Raw genomic sequence first — 25,246 nt, 5'->3', positions numbered from 1 at the left:
TCAATCAATCTAATGGCAATTTTATGAAGAAAAATGGGTAAAAAAAATGTATTTGTTCATCTAAAAGGCCGGTTTGCGTCCAAGAAGCTGTAATTGCAACACAATTGCAGTTGTTCAGCGTGTGTTTACTCAGATGGAATGAACACAAATTCACACCATTTTCAGACTTATTTATTTTGCAGTAGTTTGAGCTGTTCTGTAAAAGCCCCAAATACTTTTGTAAGGCCCTGGTAAGCCTCGACTTTATTTCTGGCCATTTTGCAGAGCAGCTGTAGTGTTTATCGTCCTCCACCATTAGTCACAGTCGTAGAAACTATGACCCGACGAACATTTCTATCACGTTGGGGTTCATTCATCTTTGATTACACCTTTCAGATGATATAAATTACGCCTATCCAACGCTGTTAGCTTGATGGATTACAGGGGCCTATATGAAACACACTGATCAATATCATGGATTAGTTCCTGTTTCAAGGCTGTGCAGCTCTTTGGAAACACATTCCTGAAGTCTGCCTTTGCAGTGAGTCACAGCAGTGGAGCTGAAGAGCTCTGCTGCAGAGTAAAGCAAGAAAATAAAGTGAATAATGCAAAACCAATACTTGCAACTACGGATAACTACAACTTTAATAAGTTTTATATCTTCTGGTGACATTCCAACTATTGTTTTGTTCTTTTACCATGCACATTAATGCCGACAACCTTAGTCGAGGTTTTTAGGAAGTTGGAAGACAGAAGAGGTTGCTGCTTTTAGGAGAAACGGGTGACTGCAGAGATCACCGCAAACTGTAGGAATTCAGTCATTTTCATTCAAGTGGAGAAAAAAAAAATTCTGAAAGCACCAGGAAACAATTGGAGACATTTATTAAGCCTAATCAAAATGTCTCATATGGACACGGAGCAGCTTAACTGAGCAATTCTTTCAAAATAAAGCTCACCAATTACTACCCGTCCCAGTCAGAGAGTCAGTCATGGCTGACTCGCCACACAATCCAAAGAGGCAGATGCAGTGAGAAGCCTGACATCTCCATGTTTAGGTAATTATCACCACTTCTGGCATGAGCTGAAGGGCCTCTTAACTGCCTCTTTGTTGTTGTTAAACAGTTTGCCCTGCAGATTGATGACGAAAAGGGAACATAGAGCCACACCTCTCCTGGGACTGTGACATAATGTGCATGTGTCCCCTGTGGCCCGGCCAGCTGGGCAGGCTAAACGCAACACTCACAAGCGGGATTGTATGAACTACCACAGGGGGGGGGTAGTTCATACAATACATTATTCATACCCATCCTGAAGGTACACACTCCATGGCAACACACACTCACCACCTCCATTTTCGTTTATTCAAATCCAGCCACTTTATCATATCAATGACAGGGCTGAGGAGTCATACATCCCCGTAGATGCTCTGGTCTTTTCCTGCATCGTCATCAGATTCCCCAACGCTCCCCAGTGTGGCGCTCCCCTCATTCATATTCATATGGAGTCAGATTTTTTCTTTTTTTTTTTGCCGCAGGCCTCCTCTGTGTGTGCAAGGCAGGGCCTTGGGGCAACACAATCGAAACACACAAACAAGCAAACCAACACAGTCCTACTCTGGCTTTTCTAATTGATGTCAACGTTCCAGAAAAAACACATACAGAAATCTGTAGCTCTTAAATAGTAATTTGTATGTTGCGTGGTGCTAATGTGGGCTGAAAGGATTATCTAACGAGAGGACTGCAGCTCTCTCTCGCTCTCTCTCATACTGCTTTCACGCTTCACGTCTTAAAGCTCGATTATAATCTGACATTTTGCATCAACGTTTATGTACAAATTTTAATCAAACCGCCACCATTCCAGTGTGACCAGTCAGAAGTGACCTATGGTGTAAGACACAGCATACTGCAAATTTGCGACAAGTTTCACTTCAATAACATAAAAGATGGATAAAAAACAACATTCAGGTTATTATAAAAGCTTGAATGTGGGTCACATCTGAGCAAAATTGTTGATTAGGGCAACTGGTGCTTAGACTGGGATCGCAGCCTTTGTTTAGCTCATTGCCATTGGTGTGAATGGATACTCAATTTCTGAAGACATAGTTAAGAACTTTTGAAGTGATGTTTTGTTTGAACACATAAGAAGCTACTCTCCTACCTATAGTGGATAACTTTTGTAAAGGTTTTATGAAATATATATATAAAAAAACAAAACTGTTTGTCCCAAGGCGTTATAATGACTATTTGGAGTGGTCTTAAAAGCACTCCAATCTCTGAAGGGTCATAACAGTTAATTGATGATTAAATTTATGAACCTTGAAAAAAAAGGCACATCAGGAGGAGCCAAGCACAAAGATGACAGCAGAGAAGATTTCAATGAAAGAATATCAAATGATGACTTACAGGAAGTTACAACTGGACAGCACAGGACATGAAATGATGAAAGGAGCCAGTGTGGAACAATGCAAACCGGAGTGCTTAAATACAGAGGGAGAGGTGGAGGTGACGGAGGAACCAGACGAGCTAATCAGGGAGAGGTTGAAGCAGCTGAGGGAGGGCGCAGGCAGAGAGGAGAGGTGAAGATGGAAAACAGCTGGGAATGGGAGGAAGAAAGGTAGACAAAAATAAGATATGAGGAAACCAAAAAGACAAAAAAAGAGGAAGAAACCTGAAACTAAAATAAACAGTCAAAGGAAAAGAAAACTAATCTGTGGAACCCAAATGTAATGCACACATTTGTTATTTCAAGTAACGAAAAAGAAAAATTAACTAGTACTATATCTAAGAAAAAGAAAAAAAGTAATGTTTAAAACACAAATGAAACTTAAGGTGCTAACACCTATGGATCATTATTTATCAGAAGTGTATTGTCAGAAAACTCACAAATCCAAGATTTCTAGAAAAACAAGGAATCTCTCCTTGCACCCCAAAGTCTGAATTATATTTAATTACAAATGAAAATGCCAAGAGTTTCTGACAGTCAATAAGATATTAGCTATTTATAAAAAAAATTTATATAGAAACACACTTTAAAAATTTTGGGAATATCCCTTAAAGAAGTAGAAGCTCAATAAGGTTCTTCACTCTGTCTTTCATATTTCCTACCCTTTAAGTAAAGAATACACGGTGTTTAGCCAACATGCTCATCTACACCCATTTTCCACTCCAAATTTGCAAGTCGTTCTTCATTTTAATGCTTTGGGCCTGTTTAGGTCTCCAGGTTAAGTGAGGCTTTCCCAACAGAAAGCCCCATGCCTTCAGGCCTCCTCAAAGAGTGATTTCTTAAGCACTTTTTTCACACTGGTTTTCTATCTCTGTAGAGGCCTACATCAGACTGTAATTAGAGTCAAATGGCTGGGAGCAGCCTTGCTGCTCTGCAGGTAACCCAGTGAAATATGGTTTTGCTAAATGTGATGCTGTCCTTTAGGGACTTCTGAGACTTCGTCTTCTTCTGCTCGTTTGCTGGACGGCAAGCCAAACTGGTTACCAATTGATAAGAAGTGTGGACCAAATGTCAGCAAAAGAAAGGCAAACATATTTTAATGCAAACTAATCTTAAATATGGTATATGGCCTGGTAGTTTTTACTTCAAGTGTCTTTCTAGGTTCTACTTCGATTGTTCGATACACAAAAACACAATAAGACATTCAAAACAAAAGTAAAAGAAATATACAGTTGAATTTTCCAATCATGTCATCTGGATTGGATTCAGAAAGGTGTGATGTGGCAATAAAGAACATATGAAGTCCTTAATCAAGTCACTGAGATGCCGTATGCTGACTTGAAGAAGAAGCACTTTAAACATCTCACAGTTGAGAGTGAGGAGAGGGGAAAACATTTCTCATTCCGATTTCAGATACCGCTGAATGGCCACAAGAAGAATCTCTCAAAGGGGTTCAGACTAGTAATTGTGCTGCACGGTGTCCTAACTTTCCCTCTGACTTTTCTTTTTTATATTTTTTGTATCATGTTAGTTTGTTGACTCTTTGGCCACTCAATGCCGTTTCAGCTCTCTCCCTACGGACAGCAAAAGCTTTTCTAAGAAGGCTTTTTCAGAACAAGGCATAAACCCAGATTATGAAAGAACAATAAAACCGTCCCTTATGTTCATTTCATAAAACACTGTATAATAAAGCTTATGGATAAGAGCTTGACTTAACAAGTCTAATGTGCTCTTATCAAAATGCGGGTTGATGAGTGGAGAGTTTATGGTGGATTAAACTGAAGTTCAGCTGTTTGGAAACCCAAATTACAAACTGTACGCGGAACATTATTGTGCGCGATGTGTCCACGTGTCCGTTATATCTGAGCTTTTGTGTGTCCATTAATCAAACAACAGAAACGAAAGACTATGACAACGCTAATAGGAAGTTCTGCGAGTTTCTCACTTGAAAAAAGAACAGTACGACTCCAGAGTGCCTTAAGCTCAACGGATGAGCCTCAATTCACTAAATGCTTGAATCCATATGACCCCCAGATGCTTTAAAGAAGATTTAACAACAATAGACAGATGTTGGATGTTTAGAGGTAGTGTAGGGGAAGTGGTTATCACACCGGCAGATTTTTTTTTTTCCCCTCATCCTTTTAATCTGGAAAAGACTCAGAGCTGTTTCTAAGTGCTTCCAAATCAGATAACAGAGACAGAGAAAATCAACTTCTCTGTGTAAGCGTGCACTGCTTTGTGGGGCTGATATGGACCAGAGAGGATTATTCTTGGATGGGAGGCTGGCTTTGGAAGATCTACAAAGATGGAAATATGGATGTTCCTGCTTTAGAGGATCATGACAGTCGAATAGCGGGTCAAACCGCTTTGTCTGAGTCATGCAAAGGCTCTTTAAAAGGTAATGGCACCAAATTTCACAATTCAAACTCTTCTATTTTTTATCTTCATTAAATTTCAGCAGAACTGAACTCTATTCTGTAATTTTTTTTTTTTTTAATTTCATTCACAAATGTTCTATTGAATCAAATTAATGTTCACTAGAGCTGATAATAGTCAGTCTTACATTCTATCACAATTCATTCCTCATCATTCCAGCACAACCTGGTGGGTCAGACTTACAGTGTCAAATCACATTGCAAGTCTGGTTGTTCCCACAAATGGATGTCGCAGTCGATGTCCCGTTTCCGAATCCAGGTAATGAGACAATTATGATTGACCGGTTTCAAAGTCCCTGACTAAGAAACTCCTGATACCTGTTGTGAGTGTATCCTCTGCGTCTTTATATGCTGGACATAAAACACTGCATCCTCTACATGCTAGTTCATTTTCAAAATTGCAGCTTCTTGTCTGTTCATGTATCCTGATCTGCTCTGCACAACGTGCAGTACGAGATGCTCAGAGCATAGCTTAAACACTAGTTGTTACATTTTGCAGTGTTCATTGCAAAAGATTTAAGTTTAAGAAGAAAAACTTTTTTTCATCAGTTTTGTCTACACATGCTGAACTGGATACACATTTAAATATGTAATAAATCAACTCGTCCACAAGATATAGCAAACTAGATAGAAAACATGCTGACAATAGCCTGTGTATTAATTTTTTTTGTGTGTAGCTGCATGAATCAAGTCAGATATTTGTGAGAAACATATCTTAAGGTAAGGAAGATTAAGTCTTTAGTAGATTAATTAGTTTGTTATTCTTGTAAATATCATGGCGGAGGAAAAAAACTGAACAGAAGACTACGGTGTCCTAAATGTCCTAGGAGACTGCATTAAAAAGGACACAATATAAGTACGAATGTAAGCCCTGGCATTCTGATGAAGTATTGTGTTTTGTAATACTATTTAAAATTGGTGAATTTAGATCAGTAGTAGAAAAGAGGGCCCTCTTTTCTATTTTCCCAACACAGAAATTCGTTGTTCAATTTCCAACTATGGACCATTTCTGTACGTCTTCAACTGTAAGAACTGTCGACATGAAGAGGGACTTTGAAATGCTTCAAGAAAGGAAACAAAAGGAACTGGGGTTGAACACACAATGGGATTGTTTCACTGTGTCCAACTATTAAATTGTCTAAATCCAGCTGCTAACTCAATCGAAATGCTTTCAAGACATTTTTGCATGAAGGAATCTCTACAAACTTCCAGGAATTGGGCATTTCTGGAAAAATCGAATATTCCTAAGAGGAAGATGAAGTATCAAAGAAAACAACTACTTCAAGACATTCTGCAAAAGCTGGTGAGTAACGACATTTGCTGAGCTTTCAGAGACATTTCCAATTTCTTACAGGGAGGGATTCTTTTTTCTAATATGACTTTGTGATAGTTTTTTTTTAATCTATATTAAGTCTCAAATTTAGAATTTGAGTCACGGAAAGCAAAATAGATTTATTTACATTTGTTTTTACAGTGCTTAAGAGTCCTGCGTGTTGACTATGGGTCTCCACAGTAGGTCACTGATATTCCCAGTCCCAGCCCTTTCCCAGGGTGATAGTTAATTACCCAGGATAAATCCACCGGCAATTTGTCAGGCTGCTCCTGCATTCCCAGCCACCCTTTTCACACCCTCCTCTCTTATTCCTCATTCTAAGCTCATGTAATGAATCACTAATCACTCAGTCCCTTATGAACATCCCCAGCCTATTATCTCTTAATTACCCCACCCGTGCGGCAACAACACAGGCCAGCAGGGGGCACACAGCGACAAAAAGGAAACACAACAAATACATGCAAGTGAATCAAATCCATTTCTGCACCAAGATTTTCAGATAAGATTTCAAAAAGTCAGAGGTTTGTTGTATGTGTGTGTGCGTGTGTGTGTGTGTGTGTGTGTGTGTGTGTGTGTGTGGTGTGTGTGTGTGTGTGTGGGTGTGTGTGTGTGTGTGTGTGTGTGTGTGTGTGTGTGTGTGGGAATGAGGGCAGTGTATTTACAGTCACTCGGTGAGTTATGTGTGTCACCACGTCTGTACACTTTAGAGGACCCTCCAGCTGTGGTGGTTTATGTACATACAGCCAGAACTGCCTTGCTCTCAATCTCTGCTTGGCCTTTCTGACCGCCGGGCTGCAAACGGTCCTCTTGTGGAGCAACGGCGCTGCGGTGGAAAATGGAGCCTCTAACTCACAGAGTCATTTGCCGACGCCACTCTTGGGATTCGAAGCGAGTTGCGGCAGCGCAAAGATAGAAATTGGAACTGGCAGCAAACATGAAATGGGGTCATGGGATTTGCCCCCCGACACACACACACACACTCCGCCGGCACGTACAGGGAGCATGTGAATTTGAAGGTCTCCTGATTATCAAGGGTGGTCTATTCAGACAAAGAGATAAACTGTCTTTTGCAGAGCGTCCTAAAGAGACTTGGTCCTTTGCTGCTGTCATTCAGTATCTTTTGAAAAGTCTTCACACGAGACATTAAGTGGAGTCTAATTGATTTGAGGTTTATTAAAAGTAAAGGCTTTTTAGATACAAGTTGTGAAATTCCAACACTTTTTTTGTTTTGGAGAAAGTGCCAAATGATAAGTTTGCCTGTTGTTGTTATTGCCTCTTTAGATCAACCATGTAAACCCAGAACAATTTATTTTGAGTGTCTTAACTGACAGGTGACCCCTACAAAAATTTCTTGACAGCATGTTTTTGAATTTAATCTCACTAATTTCAACATATCCCTTGAGGATCTTAAAGCTTAACTTTCAAAAAGGGGAAGAGAAAATCTCTAAACACCATTTTCTGGAATCCTAGTGTTCATTTCTTTTTTTCTTTTTTTTTTTTGTCAACCATTTAGTGAAAGCCTGTCAAAAATGGTTAGCTTCTCCAGTGAAACTACTTCTTTGGATCGTAGCTCCCAGTCCTGCCCCATGTCTGCACAGTTTGTTTCTATCCCCTTGTTTCTCCCCTTTTGTTTAGATAAAGCAAGGGATTAGGATAGATTTGCCCCCATAAAGCAGTGGTTTGATGGGCTTTTATCCCACCATGTTGCTAAAGCTGTGTAGCCCCTGGATTAGGCCCTGACAATAGAAACCCTTGTGCTGGGCCGCAGCCTGAGGGGCACAACCGAAGATCTGCTCTGAGAAAGAGGGAGGAAGCAAACCTGCCAACTCCGATACATCAAGTCTGCTGGAGAAAGCGTTCAGAGGAGTCGCGGCAGGGACTGCTCAATCACACAAGGGAAGAGAGCACGACTCATGGCTTACATCACATCTGGACTGTAACTCAACTCATTGCTCCAGGTTGCTGACTTTAAGGGAAATGCATTCGTGAAGCGTCTTCCACAGATAAAATGCACAAATGCTCGTGAAGTCAGAACTTGAAATGAAAACTGATAAAGTCAAAGACATTATTAAAAACAAAAACACAATTATACTTAAAAAAAATACCTCAAGGAGAAGGAAGTTTGAATGTTTTCAAGAACTTCTTTGAAGACTTCAAGATTCTCAAGACAATGCCAAAGAAAGTTGTTTCAAAGTCAAGGTACATCATGCTGGAGAGAGCGACCCTCCAGAAGACGGAAATATCACGATGTATAACTGGCTCTTTACAGCAAAGTTGCTGCATGGTGTAACAACTGTAGCTGTCTGCTGTCTGAATGCGCTGTTTTTTTTTTTTTTTTCCTGCTTTCATAGTTCACTGCGCAGAAACAAAATAAATACAATTGAAACATCACAATGTTCTCGCTGAGTGCTGCCACGGTTGTTCAACAACATATTCGTGTTCATGGAGAGACTCACCATCACGGCAGATAGAATTTGATCTTATGTAACACAGTTTTCAGTTCATGTCCACACGATGCAATGCATATAAACCATGTCATCTATGTCAGGAGCAGCTGGACGGGAACTGGAGAGAATACCCTTTTAAGTGTTTACGAATAAACAAAAAGGCTTGTTCATTTAAAAGCAGGCGTCCAGCACGTGTGAGGACAGACTTAAAGGTGAACGGCCCACTAATACACAGCCAGAGGCCTGCTGGTGGCAAGCTGCTTTGTTACTCCAGTCACACAAGTCCCACTGAAGCAGTCAATTCTGAACCATGCATCAAAATGATTAATTTCACCCAAATGAGCACAAGCTAACCTTGGCTGAGAGCATGAGCTGGCCACAGCTGCTGGAATAAAACCTAATATATGCGGGAAACGAAAGAAAAAGTTAATGATAAAAGTTAATGAGCTCAGAAGGCAGAATGCATCAACTTTCTTCTGAAGTTGGAGAGTTTCGCTCTGAGCCTTTTGAGGGGTAAAATTACAAACTAGCACGCATTATAAACCTGATTAGAACTGCAGATGATTTATAAATCCCAGCAGCTTCCTCGTCTGAGCGTTGATTTATGCTGCCAAAGTCCTGATGCAGGGATAGAAGTTTGGAGGCAGTGGGATGATGGAAGACGTTAACTCAGATCTAAGCAGAGGCTTCAACAAGACAAAGCTTTCAATGGAGCCAGAGCGAGGAAAACAATGAGCATCCCATTGAAATCCGCCAAAATCCGAGAGTTATGAGCAGCACCGAGGATCGGAGGCATCGAAAATATCAAACAAAAAAAGGGCAGAATTTTTTTTTTAAATAAAAACACTGCCAGAGTAGCTTGCATAATTAACAACAAAACTACCAAGTTACGTCTAGAACGTCAAATTGTATTATTTGTTTTTGAGTTGGATGAAAAAAGTAAGAATTGGAGATAAAAATGCTGGTACTTAATAAACAGTTTTTATTTATGTAATTGTGAGATTTTGATGGCATCAATAGGAAGATTGACAACAATTTAATTTTCCTTTGCAATAAAAACAAATTAATTGAACTGAATAGAGGTTCAGAAAACAGGATCAGATGTTTTAGCGGTATAGAGATAATGGTCACACTGGAAACTTAAAGATACGTAAGTAATACTTAGGTAAACATCTTACTCTACTGAGATTAAATGTAAAATATCACACTGCACCATTATTTTAATGAAAAGTATTTACAGTTTGTTCATTTTAAATTATAATCCAACTTTTAATCACCCACAGATTCAATCCAGGTGTGGAAGAAGGGAAATGCCTAAAACATGCAGGGCAGGAGTCCCCCAGGACTGGAACTGAGAAACACTGGCCTCCACACAGAGGAATTTGATATGTGTTTGTAGAAAACACTTGCTGAAATTGCACCAGGTAGAAGCTTAAGGTTGTGTCCAAAGTCAAGTCCCCACAGACCCGTTTCATGCATGCTCTTCTCAACACAGCTGATGTTTCCTGCATAAGTTTCACAATCTGAAGAGATAATTAGAGCAGCTGTCCATCTCAACAGCCATGACTGCAGAAAAAGTTTCCCTGACCGGGGATCGAACCCGGGCCGCGGCGGTGAAAGCGCCGAATCCTTGCCATTAGACCACCAGGGAGCACGCAGGAAAACATCCTCAGGCGTCATCGGAGGCCCTCCATCCCGATGCGTGGTGATAAGCGTGTTCTGAATGTATTATTCTTAATTATTTACGATTTCTGTACTTTTTTTTTAACGATATTAACAATAAGGTTGTTCCTTATTTCTTGGTCTGCTGCTGCTGGCCTATAAAATCCTTCTCACCCGGGCCTCTTGACTCCTTCATTGAAAGCCTTGAGCCACGCTGGACATTAGGCCGCATTAGGTCGCTTAGGAAAGCTGATTTAAGGAAGAGCAGCTGAGAGAAATTCCTTCCCGCTTTATTTTGCTTTAGAGACGGTTCCCACAAAGAGACCCTGCTCAGATTTACCTCCAGTTTAAGTTCTTACGTCCATCGGTTCACAAGTTAATCCAATTTCTCCCTCTTTAGGCCCAACATGCGAAGCGGCTGCAGACAACAAAAAGGGAGAAGAAAACACGGAATAGAGAGAAAAGAAGTGGAAATGAATACTTTGATTTATTTATTTATTTTTATTTATTTATTTATTTTGGTGATGACGTTAAAAATTAAACTAAATGTTGGGATTGCTAACCACTTGTTGCAGCAGCCATCTATAGGCTGTATGTTTCTTCCATTGGGCTGATGAAACAAACAACAAAAACAGAAGAAAATACCACAAAACTTCAACCGAGCTGAGTAGCAGCTCAATAAATTATGTTCACACACACATCACTTTCAGGAGACCGAGATATCGGGATATAACCTCAGCCTCCCTTCTCTTCTCTTCTCTCTCCACCTGCTTCCCTCTCTCTAAATTCAGAAAAAAATATATGCAGGCTTTACATTAAAAGGCTACTTTCGCTGCCCTTAATTCCAGCCTAAACGGTTTTTCCTCGCAAGAAGGAATCTTTTCTAAAAAAAAAAAAAAAAAAAAAAAAACGAAGAAGGGAGGGTGGAGGGGTGTATTATTGTTTTAATCCTCTTACCAGCAGTCATTTTAAGACATTTTTAGAGGGGTGAAATGGCGTCTTGTCTACCCAATCCTAACCCAAAATCCCCGCGGGGCCCCGGGGGAGCTGCTGGAGGCGCAGCGGCTCCCCGGGCTGCGTCTCTCCATCTCTGCCGCTTTCCCACAAAACCGCGCGGAAGCCGCGAGGGGGGGGAATGAAAAGCACGGCATTAACCCCACAGTGGCCGATCCGTGCGCGACGCCCGAGCGCGTAAAGGCCGAACCTGAAGCCTAATATTTGCATATCATTTAATTACCACCGCGCGTGACGGATCTTTTCCACTGAACGCAAACGAGTCCCCACAGACCCGTTTCATGCATGCTCTTCTCAACACAGCTGATGTTTCCTGCATAAGTTTCACAATCTGAAGAGATAATTAGAGCAGCTGTCCATCTCAACAGCCATGACTGCAGAAAAAGTTTCCCTGACCGGGGATCGAACCCGGGCCGCGGCGGTGAAAGCGCCGAATCCTTGCCATTAGACCACCAGGGAGCACGCAGGAAAACATCCTCAGGCGTCATCGGAGGCCCTCCATCCCGATGCGTGGTGATAAGCGTGTTCTGAATGTATTATTCTTAATTATTTACGATTTCTGTACTTTTTTTTTAACGATATTAACAATAAGGTTGTTCCTTATTTCTTGGTCTGCTGCTGCTGGCCTATAAAATCCTTCTCACCCGGGCCTCTTGGATTTGAGACATAAATATCAATATCAATATCAATATCGTTGGATTTGAGACCAACTCAAAATTAGGTGGAACTGCTTGGATGTCGGAATTTAAGATTTATTTAAACGTATGACCACAAAACGAATCTAATATTTCATATATAATTTGTGTTGATTGGCAGTTATTATATATATATATATATATATATATATATATATATATATATATATATATATATATATATATATATATATATATATATATATATATATATATATATATATATATATATATATATATATATATATATATATTATATATATATATGCTATTATATAGTCTAATAAGACTAAGAAAGAAAGTTGGACCTGTGCAAGCTGATTAAAGACTGTAACAAATGAAAGCGAGCATCTAGTTTCATATTGGATTGCTTTGTTTTACATTATAACTTGTTATTGTTGTCAGATGTCCAACAGGTGCTCCACTGTAGTTCAATGTAACATTTTTACTGTTAATTCAAATGCGGGAGCTCCTGTTTAATGGTGAGGGATAACATTTTGATAAAAAAAAGATGAAACGTGACGAGTTGGAAAACATCAGTTCGACACTTGCTTGAAAGAAGGAGAAAAAAAGCTATCATAAAGACAGACAAGTCAGTAATTTATTTAGAACTGCGCATCTATTGATTGATTTGTGAATTCTCGATAAAAAGTTGTTTACATCTCCAAAATAGTTGCATTTATCAATCAGCAGGATAATAAAAAAACAACAACAACAATAAAAACATTGATATTTATGTTTTTCTATCTATTTATCTGTCTTGTACAATCATCTCAGATGATGTTAAACTGCGGGTCCGCAGACAGGGAGGCGCACGCCTCGCCAGGAGAAAGAGGAGGAAAGCGACGTGATTGGCGCACCAGTCGGAGCTTCCGTGCGTCCCCGGCGACCCCACCCATAGTGCTTTAAAAGCCCGCAGATGGCAGCTCCGCATCCTCCCCCGCAGCCACGGCGAAGAGACGAGCGGACGGCGGAGCGACACGCACGCAGCGGACTATCCTCAAGGCGTCAAAACCCCGCAGGAAAACCCGGGAGCGAAGAAGATGAGAGCGCGGCTGACGAACTTTGGGAAGAAGTAGTTTGATACGCGAGTATTTATTCCGACCGGAGAAGCCTATCCAAAGTTGCGCGGACATAAAAAGGAGGTAAGGTGTTTGCTGAATCAGAGTTGATGCTGCTCTTTTTTTTTTTCTTCGCGGAATTTGTTCAAACAAAGTGGATTGTTTTACGCCTTTAAAATGTCGCTCTTGTCGAGCAGTTTTATTTCACGGAGATGATAAATTTCTTCTCCGTGACGTCAGTTTACAGACGTTAATAAAACTTTTAACACCCAACTCTAAAATGGTTTTAGGTTGATTTATTGCCTTGTTTTTGTTAATGCCCCCTCCGTCCCTATAATTTCAGCCTTTACATCCCTTTTGAAATAAATAATGACGCTCAACAGACGACCGCACGCTGAGCTCCGGCCCCGCGGCGCTTCTTTACCAAACGCAGCATAACTCATAAATCCACGGCAATAAGCATAATTAGGCCGTTATCAGAGCCCGGGGCTTCGTGACATTGTCCTGAAAGAAGAGCATTGTGTTACATTTTACACGCAGATTGGAAGAAAATTGAACAGATTAAATAATTCAAGGTAGGTGTGTTTTTAAATGTCCCTCGGGGGCAAAGGCATAAAATAGAACAGAATAGAATAGAATAAAAAAAAGTAAATAAATACAAGAAGTTGTATTGCATTGGTCCAACATTTCGTTTAAATCACACCGTCCCACGAAGCGCACGCATGTGGAACACCTTTCACGCGTCAGGGCTGATGATAAATTAATAGCCTTGTATAGTTGAAACCTATCTGCAAACGCATTTAAAAAAAGAAAGAAAAAGAAAAAGAAGGGGAGCCCGATAGGAAATCCTGTGCATGATTCTCTGACGACCCGTCACGGTTTGTCCCGTCAGCCTGCAGGCGTCTGAAACTGACCCGGGACCCGTTTCCCAAACTGGCAGGAGCGAAGAGCGAAGATGGAAAATAATCTACTATATATATATATATATATATATATATATATATATATATATATATATATATATATATATATATATATATATATATATATATATATATATATATATATATATATATATATATATATATATATATATATATATATATATATATATATATTTATATATATATATATATATATATATATATATATATATATATATATGCACTTTATATCAATCGCAAACTGCAGATCTGATCATCAGGGAGTTCACAAGCAACATTATATATTTTTTTTATTAAACCTTTCCACTTTGAAAAAACTCCCCGCGTCACCTGAACTTGTTTAAATGTCGGTCTTTTAAACAATAATATGTTATCATTTTTAAAATTAAAATTAAAATTTAAATGTACCAGTCATCTATTTTAGAACATTGAAAGTATAATAATAATAATAATAATAATAATAATAATAATAATAATAATAATAATAATAATAATAATAATAATAATAATAATAATTCTTATTTTTAAACTAAGGCGCAAATAAGCAATTTAATTAAGGACAAATTTTACTCAATTAATTTTATATTTGATCTAAAGTCACATCTTTTTTTTTTTTTTAAAGAAACATGCCGTCTTAAACCACACTGATCTGTGGTTTAAGATCAGTTTGTTTTTCTTGTCGATGTTTCGTACCCTGAAAACTTTCCTTATTAAGAATATGCTTCTTCTTAACCTAAATCTATTTAAACTTATCAGGGATCATCCTTATTTTCTGTCTGACCAGGCATGAACTAAAAAGCGCCTCTATTTAACTTGTTGACAGTTGAATTTTTTCGCTTCCACGCGTTTTACAAGATTCTCAAAGAAAAAAATAAAATCCTGTTTGTGTATTTTAATAGTAAAATGTTTTAATTGAATATCGGTTGAGTAAAAAGGACCAACAGCAGCTTGTCCTCTCTGCAGAAGTGTCGTCAGCCATGCAGCACTACGGGGTGAACGGCTACTCTCTGCACGCCATGAATTCCTTGAGTGCCATGTACAACCTTCACCAACAGGCGGCGCAGCAAGCGCAGCATGCACCTGACTACAGGCCCTCAGTGCATGCGTTAACCCTTGCAGAGAGACTGGCAGGTAAGAATCAGTTGCACATTTTCTCCTTTTATATTTCTCACTTTATAGCCTTCGCTTGTGCAAGCAACATATTTACCTACATCAGGAGCTCACCTTCCTCCTTGACTTATCAGTCCCTTGAATTAAACTGGTCATGTTTCTTCTTTCTCAACGGTTGTACATTTCAAGACATTATCCTTGAGGCCCGCTATGGCTCCCAGCACAGAAAGCAGAGGCGCAGCCGCACAGCCTTTACCGCGCAACAGCTGGAGGCTCTGGAAAAAACCTTCCAGAAGACCCACTACCCTGATGTGGTGATGCGGGAGCGCCTGGCCATGTGCACCAACCTGCCTGAGGCCCGTGTGCAGGTAAAATAGAGGACGTCCACGTAAAGGCATAAAAATAGGATTTAGTTTTGGTGGTCTAATTTATTCATCCACCTGCCAGGTCTGGTTCAAGAACCGCAGAGCCAAATTTCGCAAGAAGCAACGCAGTCTCCAAAAGGAGCAGCTGCAGAAGCAGAAGGAAGCATCAGGAGCTGCTGAAGACTCACCAGAAGACTCTAAAACAGACCTCACAAATACTCCTAACACCACCACCACCACCACCATTGCTCCTGAGGTCCGCAGTCCTCCTCCTCCTCCTTCGTCCTCTTCATCCTGTCACTCAGAGTCAGAGCGGCTGGCCGCAGCACGGCCTCAGCCGGGAGAGATGAGTGTGGAAGTCAACGTCACATCCCCAGAGCCATCAGACAGCGAGTCAGCAACTGAAGATAATGCTGAGCGGGAGGAGGAGGAAATTAGTGGGGAGTCTCGGGTGAAACTCAGGGAGGAGGTGCAAGGAGACGGGTCTGTCCAGGCAGGAAGGAGCTCTCCGTTCTGCAAGAGACTCAGTCCCACATCAGGTACAAACATCAATTAAACTAATGCAATTACTTTTGAGATTGATTTAAACAACAAACTACAAGTTCCTGTTCCCTTTCTATCTTCCAGACTCTCCATTGAGCTCCCCGGCCCTGCCAACCTCCAACAGTGTAACCAGCGGGCTGGTTCAGAGTAACTCCTACGCCTCGTCTCCCCTCAGCCTCTTTCGACTGCAGGAGCAGTTTCGGCAGCACATGGCAGCCACAAACAATCTGGTGCACTACCCATCCTTTGACATGAGCGCACCGTCCTCTCTGCCCTATCTGGGCATGAATGTCAACATGCCTTCCCCACTGGGCTCACTGCCCTGCCAGTCCTACTACCAGACCCTATCACAAGCCCAACAGGTGTGGAACAGTCCGTTGCTGCAGGCGGCTCCAGGCAACCTCCCGGGAAGTCTCAACAGCAAGACTACAAGCATCGAGAACCTCCGGCTAAGGGCCAAGCAGCATGCAGCGTCGCTGGGATTGGACACGCTTCCCAACTGAAGAACCTGGCTGCATTTCAGGTCAACAATCCAACTTTCTTTTGACCTCTCAAAGTAATTTCGTACATCCAAGAAGATTTTCTGCAGAAGCCCAAGAACGCATCAGTGTTACCTCCAATATGATCACAAGATGTTTTGCTGATCAAATGTCTAATGTCCAGACTAATTTTCAAGTAAAAGTCACATGAACTGCTGATGTTTAATTTACATTGTGAAAACCAGAGTTCAGTGGTTAACAGGAGAAAAGAAAGCGTTCACAAAATAAACAAGCTGAGCTAAAGTAAACACTTTGGAGGACCTACCTCAATATGGATTGTCAACACACAATTTCCTATTGCCTCATTATCAACTTCATAGTCATTCACCGTACAGACAAGAGGAGTACATCGTCGGATGGAGTTAAGAGATAGCAACCATAACCATCCTGTCTTGACGGTAGATGAGACTGAAGAGGACAAATAATCCTCCCAGTGTTAATCTGAGATTCTAAAATATCTTGCAACTCTACAAGATCCCTTAAACGCAACATGTGCATGCATGAGATCCTCTACATAGCTTGGCTTGTATAGCCATCCAACACAGCTATTATGGGAACAGCAAAAGACCTGACACCACAAAATAAAGGTTGAGCCATTTTCTGAGACCTTCTTGTGTGAAGGCGTTCTTCTCAACTTGGACTAAATGGAGTGTTGTAAATAACCCCCAAAGTTTGCCTCCATCTGACTGGTTTCAAAGCAACCCCAAATCAACTTTTGCGCAAAGGGTTTTGGAGAAAAATAATAATAATTTCTTTCCAAATAATAACCTCAAGCAACCGCATAAATAAAATACAGGGGAAAAGTTGCCAACCTTTTTGTGCTTGCTTGCTGGTGGCTTCAGCAGAAAGAAGCAAATGGTACATCTCTGTATTATATATCACTGTAGATGAAAGACATGTACTTGTCAGTTGGTTAAAATATGAGTAATTTATCTGTTCAATACAAGAGAATAAATTGTAAATGAAGTGTTCTCTGTGTCGCTGCTTGGAACTTTGTGTTTGGATGCATTTTAGTTTTCTAACTCAGACAGATTTTTTTTAAAAATATTTGAGGCAACATTAGAAAGAGAAAAAGGTAACAACACAAGCATTTTCTTTGAAGACGAAAATAGTCTTAAATTACCTCTGACTCTTTTTACCCTGTTTGTTGAAAAAGAAGAAGTTATCATAGGGAAGTACCAACGGTGAGACGATTCTACTATTCTCTTGCAGCAAGAAGTTTCTGATTTGAATCTCAGCCAGCATGTTTCTGGACACTTTTTCCCCAGAGTCCAAAACAGGAACATTAGTTCAATTGACTTCTCGTAATATTAGTAAGTGCTTGACGATTTGTCCTGTTGATCTGTGATGGACTAACCTGACCTCTGGAATTAGGCACCAGCCCCCTGCGGTGCTTATCAGGAACGAGTAGGTACAGAAGATGGATGGATGGATGGATGGATGGATGGATGGATGGATGGATGGATGGATGGATGGGATGGATGGATGGATGGATGGATGGATGGAATGGATGGATGGATGGATGGATGGATGGATGGATGGATGGATGGAAACTCAAAAATCCAGTCTTTTTCTGATAAGTTTGCCCTATTATACCTAAGCGTCGCTGAGTTGTGCTGACAACACTATTTAGGATGGATGTTTTTACAAGGTAAAGACGTTAACAATTTTCTGTATCATTGGCTCAAAAGGATAAAAGACCAAACAGAGATGCAAAAAGCATATTGTGTTTTCCACAATATTTTGAGGCATGTTTCTAATAAATTAAGGCTAGAAGTAAGCAAGAGAGAGCAAGACTTTTGGCATATCGAAGAAAGGACTTGGAAAAGCTTGCAGACTGTTGCATCTCTTACTGTTACGGTAAGGCCTTACGTTCTCTATTGGTAAAAATCTGTAGACGACTTCACATGACCTCGTTTAAAAAATATCTTACCACCGCTTTAAGCTAATCATGCTAATTGTCAATGCAACATGCTAAGGCCAATTTTCAAATGTCAATTGCATAATGAACTTTGTTTTAAAATGGCATAACTTTAGTTGGCAGACAAACTGTGATATTGCTCTGTTCAGAGCAAAAATACTCCATCACCATTCATAGCAGGAAGGGTACAAATAAATAATTAAAATGTTTTTCTTGAAAAAAAAAAAAACTTTTACAGAAAAAGAAAGTAAAATTAGCTTAAATCTGTATCGACTTTAAATTAGATTGAAAATTCCTCACAAAATTCAAATAATTTTTTTCAAAGCTCTAGAACTTTAGGTGTTTTAAATTACCCTCAAAATGAGACCAAAATTATTAAAATATTTTATGAGATTCAACAGAATCAACTTGTACTTCGCAAGTCTTCCAAAATGACACTAAACAGTTTTGATTCCAGACCTTTTGTGGTGCAAATCTAATTCAGGTACAGACGTTCCACTGAAGACACCTTGATGATCCATAAATAATTTGGACACAGGGGGTCTACCATCCTCAGCACTACGGTTTACACACCACATAGGGGAGAAGCTGCCACTTGTTCACCCAGAGCAGAAGAACTAATCCTACATGAAATGACTGAAGCAAAGTGTCAGGCTCTAAAGAGTCTCCAATCCACCCGCCCACTCCTCACACGCCGCCCTGCCGTCCTCCCCCACCCTGTCAGCCGAGGTTTTGGCTGCACCGAAACAGAATGCCTTGCCATAAGAAGATTACCTTTGGTTGGGATATCGATGGATTAAGTAAGAATAGAATGAGATAAAATAGGACTGAAAGGGTTTCTGGAGTCAGCAAAGTTCAGACACCTGTTTTCGTTTCCTCTCCATCTCGCTTCGTGCCCGTAAAAAAAACGCTTGTCGAATAGCGAAGATGATATAAGTTTAAAAGTGGAGCACAAAACTTTTCTTAAAGTGCATTGACAATGCTCATCTGAAACATGCTGCTTAAATGTGTGGTCAGTTTGTCGCGGTTATGTGGGTTATCTGCATGCCTTTGAGACTCATGTGGCTGTGAGGTAACGGGAATGGTGTGTGAGTGTGTCTATGGCAGCTAAGCTGCTGAAGGTTTCCAGGAGCTCTTTGATGTGTATCTGGGCAATGCACTATTAGAGGGATTTTCCTAGTTGACAGCTCAGAGAATGTGTGGAGGAATTGCGATGCCAGCAGGCTAAAAGAATGCTGGAAACAGGATTAGGATCATATTCTGGCAGCTCCTGTCACTTCATCAATGGGCTAAGGTTTCCTCAGTGACAGCCCTCCTTCTCTGCCCGGTTAAAACCTTTAGTGGGACCATAAAAAAGGGGTGAGAGAGGGGAAAAAACAATGATTGAATGGTGTGCTATGATTTCTGTGCAGCTTTGTGTGGGGAGGTCTAAGAGGGGACTGTGCCGATCCGCAGAGAGGGGTTGGTCGAAGGGAACAAGAAGAAAAAGACGGGGGGCCTTCTGGAGGTGGGGTATGGGGGGTGACTAGTCTTTTTTTTTTTTTTTTGGAAGTTAAACATCCAAATCTAAAAAGAGGAGCATGTGGAGTTTTTTTTATTATTATTATTATTATTTTTACACTAAAGCCGGCGGACAGAGACAGCCAAACGAGGACGACAGCAGCAGCAGGTGGGAAGGAAGAAAGCTGTTTCTTCTGAATCCACTCCAAATAAGCTCTGGCTGTCTGCACAGATTTGTGGGAAGGTTTCGTACACTAACTCCTTTATTTTCACTGATAGTTATAGGTTGGATTTTTGAGGTCTACATTTTCTAAATATTAATGATCCAGTCAAAAAAGTCAATGACTTTATTCTTTTGTTTGAAGGGAAGGGGGAGCTAAAATACTACTGAAAGTTCATTTTCAACTGCATGTTTCCTGTTATGTCATAGTTTATCATCAGTTCATGCCTCAAAACACGTCCTTCTACAACAAAGGCATTCTTTTCTGGTGCTTATTTTGCGTTTGATTTTTAACTGAGGTTTGAGTGAGAGGCCCATGTTAAAAACATTAGTTTTGATGTTCAGAATACCAGCTTTGCACGTTGAGATTGAATTAGTTTTGCACATTATTTGTAGTAAAGTTGCCCAGGTTCTGTCAGCTTCAGTGGAAAGTCTGAACATCAGTTCTTAAGTCCTGCCTCAGATTCTCAACTGAATTCACCCTGATCTGAATACTGCAAATTTAAGGAATACAGGCAAAAAGAAAGCCCTTCCTCACTATCCCTACCATTAAACATGGCGACGCCATAATCATGCCATGGGGATACGCTTTGGGTCAGACTTGGAAGATAAGTGTTTAAGCTGGAGCGTTGTTCATTGTTGTTGGGCGATGAACCTAAACATTCAGGCAGAGGTAGTGGAATGGTTTTAGCATGGCCTAGTAAAAGTACAGTCTTAATCCGACTGATAAAATTTGGCAAGACTTTAAAACAAAGACTAACCATGCAGTCTAATTTTATTTTGAACTAGTTTGCAAAGAATAAAGGAGAAGTAGTTGTTGAATGAATGACTAGAAAAGCATGTCAAATTTAGAAGTATTAAAGTTTTATGAAAACCATTTTTCAATCTCTTTACACATTTTGCATTACTTTGTGTTGGCCTTTCACATCGTAGCTCAGTAAAATGCACAGTTTATCATATCTCACCTAAATCTTAGTTTATAGTTTGAAATTTTATGCAATCCTGCCATTTTTTAATGTGCTTCATACCAAACAATATACTTTATATTATTCATTCTGATTTATTTATTTTTTATTTTTTGCAACAATCCTGTTTGTTGATAATTTTTGGTGCATGCTTCAACTGCGTGATGCATGTTATCAGACGCGGTTTGCATTTTTAAATTCCAGAAATATACTCCGAAAGGGTCAGAATGAAGACTCTGAAAAATGGGAAAGCACCACAGCACAAAGTTTGGAAGCAATGCCTCCTCCTGCACACTTTAACTACTGTTGACAGTACACACACATCTCAACAAAGGGATTGTCTGTGTGTCATCGCACGTTGCATGGTGCATCAACAAAACCTGATCTGTGCAAAGGTTTTAACCACCCCTTCTCGAGGCAGCAACGTTTTACTTTATAGCAACTAATGGTAAAAATCAAAATCTGATGCAGTTTTGGTTAGGAGCTGCTATTGGCAGACCTGGTGGTCTCTGCCACGCATCTTGGCCAGAGCAACGCCAGCCCAGCAAAGTGCAACTCCACACATTGCTCACCCCTGTGAAACAATGCTTCCACAATGCCACAGGAGTTTGATTGTTGTCGACAAGTTATATAATGCCAGGAATTACAGACTGGCATGCAAATGCTAAATCCTCCTCAGAAGTGTATGAGATGGACTGTATCTGCAGGCTCCACTTCGGCTCCCCAGCTTTATGTGCCAGAGACGCTCTCCTTTCTCCCCCCCTCCAACTAGGGTGATAATCCTGACACGCACTGTCTGCATTTTTTTACTGTACGTGTTTAAGCGCATTTGCAGAGCATTTATCTCTGCAATGTAAACCAATTTGGCTATAAGGGCCTTGGGCCAAGCAAGGAGCTGGAGGGAAGAAAGAAAACCCCAAACCTAGCAGATGTGCAGAGAAGGGAGGACGCCACAGTCGGTGTGAAACGAGGAGGCTGGCAAACAACTGAATGCAGCAGAAAAGCTGGAAAGCGGAACCGTAAGGGAGAAAAGAATGCACCTTGTCCGAAGGTAAGCCTTTGAAACTTGGGATAGGGGCCTTCAAAGCCGATAGAGCGTGGATCACTGAATTGTTGAGTCACAGAATCTGAGGAAATCATATGGGGCTCCAGTTAATCCTGTCATAGTTAAATCAGTGGCTCCACTTCAAGGAGCCCAGCCCCATCTGAAGAAATCTAGAGCCTGCTGTATTGACAGGGCTGCTGTTTGATACCGCCTGTACACCTGTATCAGCTCTCTGTTAATCTGCCTTCCCCTCCCCTGTCTGCTCCTCCACAGCACATTGCCTCTGCTGGTAGTAATGGCTGATGAAATGGACCAAAGACGAAAAAGCTGCCAATCTCGCAGCTTCTTGATGTCGCCTGTAAGTGGCTCTGGTTGCAGGGCGAACTTGTCTCTTTGATCATCTGCAAGGCAGGAAGCACCCCGCTGTGTCTAACATCACCAGCTGCAATTCTACAGAGTCATAAAGACTATTGGGCTCCTCGGTCCCTGAAATGGGACATTAAGACAGAATCATCCTAGTTTAGTTGTGTTGATATAAAGGTGTTTTGTTTGCTTGCACACAGGCAAGGTCTGAATGTGTCGGGATAGCTTTTAAAGTACCTGATCTTATAGCCTAAGGTTGCTGTAAATGAGGTGTTTGCTGTTCTTATCAATGAGACGTTACATGAAAGAACACTTTGTCCTCCTGGGACCGCTGGATGCTTCTGCTGTTTGATTACAACAGGTTCGGCTTGGCCAGAAAGCTAACTTTCCAAACTCTTGTCACTTTTTCTTTTGGAACTTTTTAGGCAAAACTTGTTAAACTGGAAACTTTGCACTGGAATACTCATGTCCTGCACAAATACATTTTCCAGGTGTGATTGTTTTTTTTCAAGTTGATGTACCGTTTTAGTTTGTTTGTTATTATATTAAACTTAAAACCAGTTGTAATGTCAGTAACAGTGAACTGAGTACTGAATTAAGAGAAAAGCGTGGGACAATTGGATCCAATCAGAGCCTGTGGCCTAATTTCAAGTAACAAGCGAGAGAGAGAGCTGGAGGAAAAATCAAACTATTTGCTAAATCCCACCTTTCAGAAAATGATGGATTGACACAACGCCAGCACTGAGCTACTTGCTGACATGCAGGACAGTTTAGAGTGACCAATTATCATAACAGTCACGATTTTGGCCTGCAGGAGTTAGACAGTGACCAGAGAACCCACGCACGAACATCAAAAACACATCAGCTCCATGCAGAAAGATTCCAGGCCAGAATTCAAATCCAAGATCTTCTTGATGTCAGGCAACAATGCTGCTAACACCATGGAACCCATATAAAAATACCTTTAGTCTTTAATGTTGTATCATTGAGCTGTATGTACAGTTTATTTTGTGAAGAAAAAAAAAAATACGTGAGGAACGGCGATGGGAAAAGCTGAACCAGTGACCTGACACTTCTTGCTTATAACCTTCTACGTACAAGAAGCCTGGACAGTAACATTTCTAACACAGCTATAGAAAGAATTTGCCCTCTGTTGCCTGTCCAGTGCTTTTTGAGTTGCAAACCAAAATGTTTTTTTGCCACCTTCAATAAAATGCCAAATGCCCACATTAGGCCAATTTCTAGTGCCGTCACTGGTTTACAGAGGGCCAGGACCATTTTTCTCTCAGCACAAGTGTTCAGCAGTTCAGGCAGCACTTTCACTCCTATGTGAAAAAGCAGGTTGTCTCAGCAAAGCCTCCCAGCATCAAATTAGAAAGCAAAGAAATCAGAATGGCAGGAATGAGAAGCAGATAAAACTGGCACAAATGTACAGAGGGTTATTATGTCAATAAACCCACATCAGTCATGGCTTACAGTTTTTTTCCCCAATAAATAATATTGGGAAAATAACAGCCATCATTCCAGAAATTACATGGTTGATCTATGCAGTAGAAAGCCACTCAGATCTGTAATGACTTCTCTCATCCTCTTGAACTTGATGTATTGTAGGACTGATTTAGCTAGTATCCTCTAGACACTGAAGAAGTTTTTTAAAATGCCAATAATACAAAAAAAGTACATGTAGGATTTGGAAAAATAAGAAAAAAAAAACTTTTGATAGGAAATACAAGTGTAAATTTAAAAAAAAAAATTGAGATCAATCAGCATTGTGAACACAGCACACAAGTCAGTGTGATGAAAATGACACTGACTTCATTTCTCAAAGCCGTGAACAGTTCAAGGCATCATTTGAACATTTAAAGCATATGGGTAGGTCCACACTTGTGCCACGCAATCTAAAATCTGAGAGGGCAGGCTAAGAGAGCTTTAATCAATCAAGTAGTCCTATGATCCACAGTAACGCTGGAGGAGCTGCAGAGATCCACAGCTTAGGTGAGATAAAATGTCAAGACAACTGTAAGTTTTACACAGAACCGTAAGAACACAGTCACACAAAGCAGGCAGCAAACATGTGCAATAAGGTGTTCTTGACACATGAGACCAAAATCAAATGTCATGGCCTGCATGGGAAAAACAATAGGAGTAGCAGAAATCTAACATACGAAACACAGTTTTTACCATCCATAGTGTGGATGGTGCTGATATGACAGAAATATTTGTCCATTATCATAGACGGTTCATTAGAATTTTTCTGAAAGGTTTGTTTGACATCAAGTAATTTTGCTAAGGGAAACACATTTTGCAGATGTTTTTATTCATTCTTTAACTTCTATTTCTGTTAAAGATTATTTTAAAGTTATATCAAAAAATATGTTTACTCCCTACTTACAGGTTATTCTTCTAATGAGTCTCATTGGCATTGATGACTACCCAATTATTTATTTACAAGTTGTGTTTTTAAACATTCATATTTTTTTTTTAAAGGTACAAATTCTTAACTTATAGGACGACTACCTCTGGTTATGCAATCTCAAGGAGAGGTGTAGTGCTCACTGACAGGATATAAACAATATTTGATCAATAGCTCAATGAATCCACTGTGAGTATGCAATTCTATTAAACATAAGCAAAAGCTAGTTTCCAAAATAGAGTTTGTGTTG

At 40.3% G+C, this 25,246-nt stretch overlaps 1 protein-coding gene and 2 non-coding genes across 4 annotated transcripts; 1 reads left to right on the top strand and 2 right to left on the bottom strand.

Moving 5' to 3' along the window:
* Nucleotides 1-10,215: 10,215 nt before the first annotated feature.
* On the bottom strand, nt 10,216-10,287 carry trnae-uuc (transfer RNA glutamic acid (anticodon UUC)). Its single transcript has one exon. It is a non-coding gene; the product is annotated as a tRNA-Glu (tRNA).
* Nucleotides 10,288-11,699: 1,412 nt separating this feature from the next.
* Nucleotides 11,700-11,771, bottom strand: trnae-uuc (transfer RNA glutamic acid (anticodon UUC)). The gene has a single exon. It is a non-coding gene; the product is annotated as a tRNA-Glu (tRNA).
* Nucleotides 11,772-12,923: 1,152 nt separating this feature from the next.
* Nucleotides 12,924-17,540, top strand: LOC129374306 (diencephalon/mesencephalon homeobox protein 1-A-like). 2 transcript variants are annotated; one of them, XM_055052678.1, is made up of 5 exons: nt 12,924-13,152; nt 14,976-15,143; nt 15,312-15,490; nt 15,570-16,026; nt 16,115-17,540. In XM_055052678.1, the coding sequence occupies exons 2-5, from the start codon at nt 14,990-14,992 to the stop codon at nt 16,531-16,533; spliced, it is 1,209 nt and encodes a 402-aa protein (XP_054908653.1). In that variant the 5' UTR covers nt 12,924-13,152; nt 14,976-14,989; the 3' UTR covers nt 16,534-17,540. The 2 variants fall into 2 exon arrangements, with proteins under 2 accessions (XP_054908653.1, XP_054908646.1); XM_055052671.1 differs by having other exon boundaries at nt 14,976-15,490.
* Nucleotides 17,541-25,246: the final 7,706 nt, after the last annotated feature.

The sequence above is a fragment of the Poeciliopsis prolifica genome, unplaced genomic scaffold (assembly GCF_027474105.1).
Source record: "Poeciliopsis prolifica strain line A6 unplaced genomic scaffold, Auburn_PproV2 SCAFFOLD002, whole genome shotgun sequence".
Lineage (NCBI taxonomy): Eukaryota > Metazoa > Chordata > Actinopteri > Cyprinodontiformes > Poeciliidae > Poeciliopsis > Poeciliopsis prolifica.
This window is presented reverse-complemented; position numbering and strand designations above follow the sequence as displayed.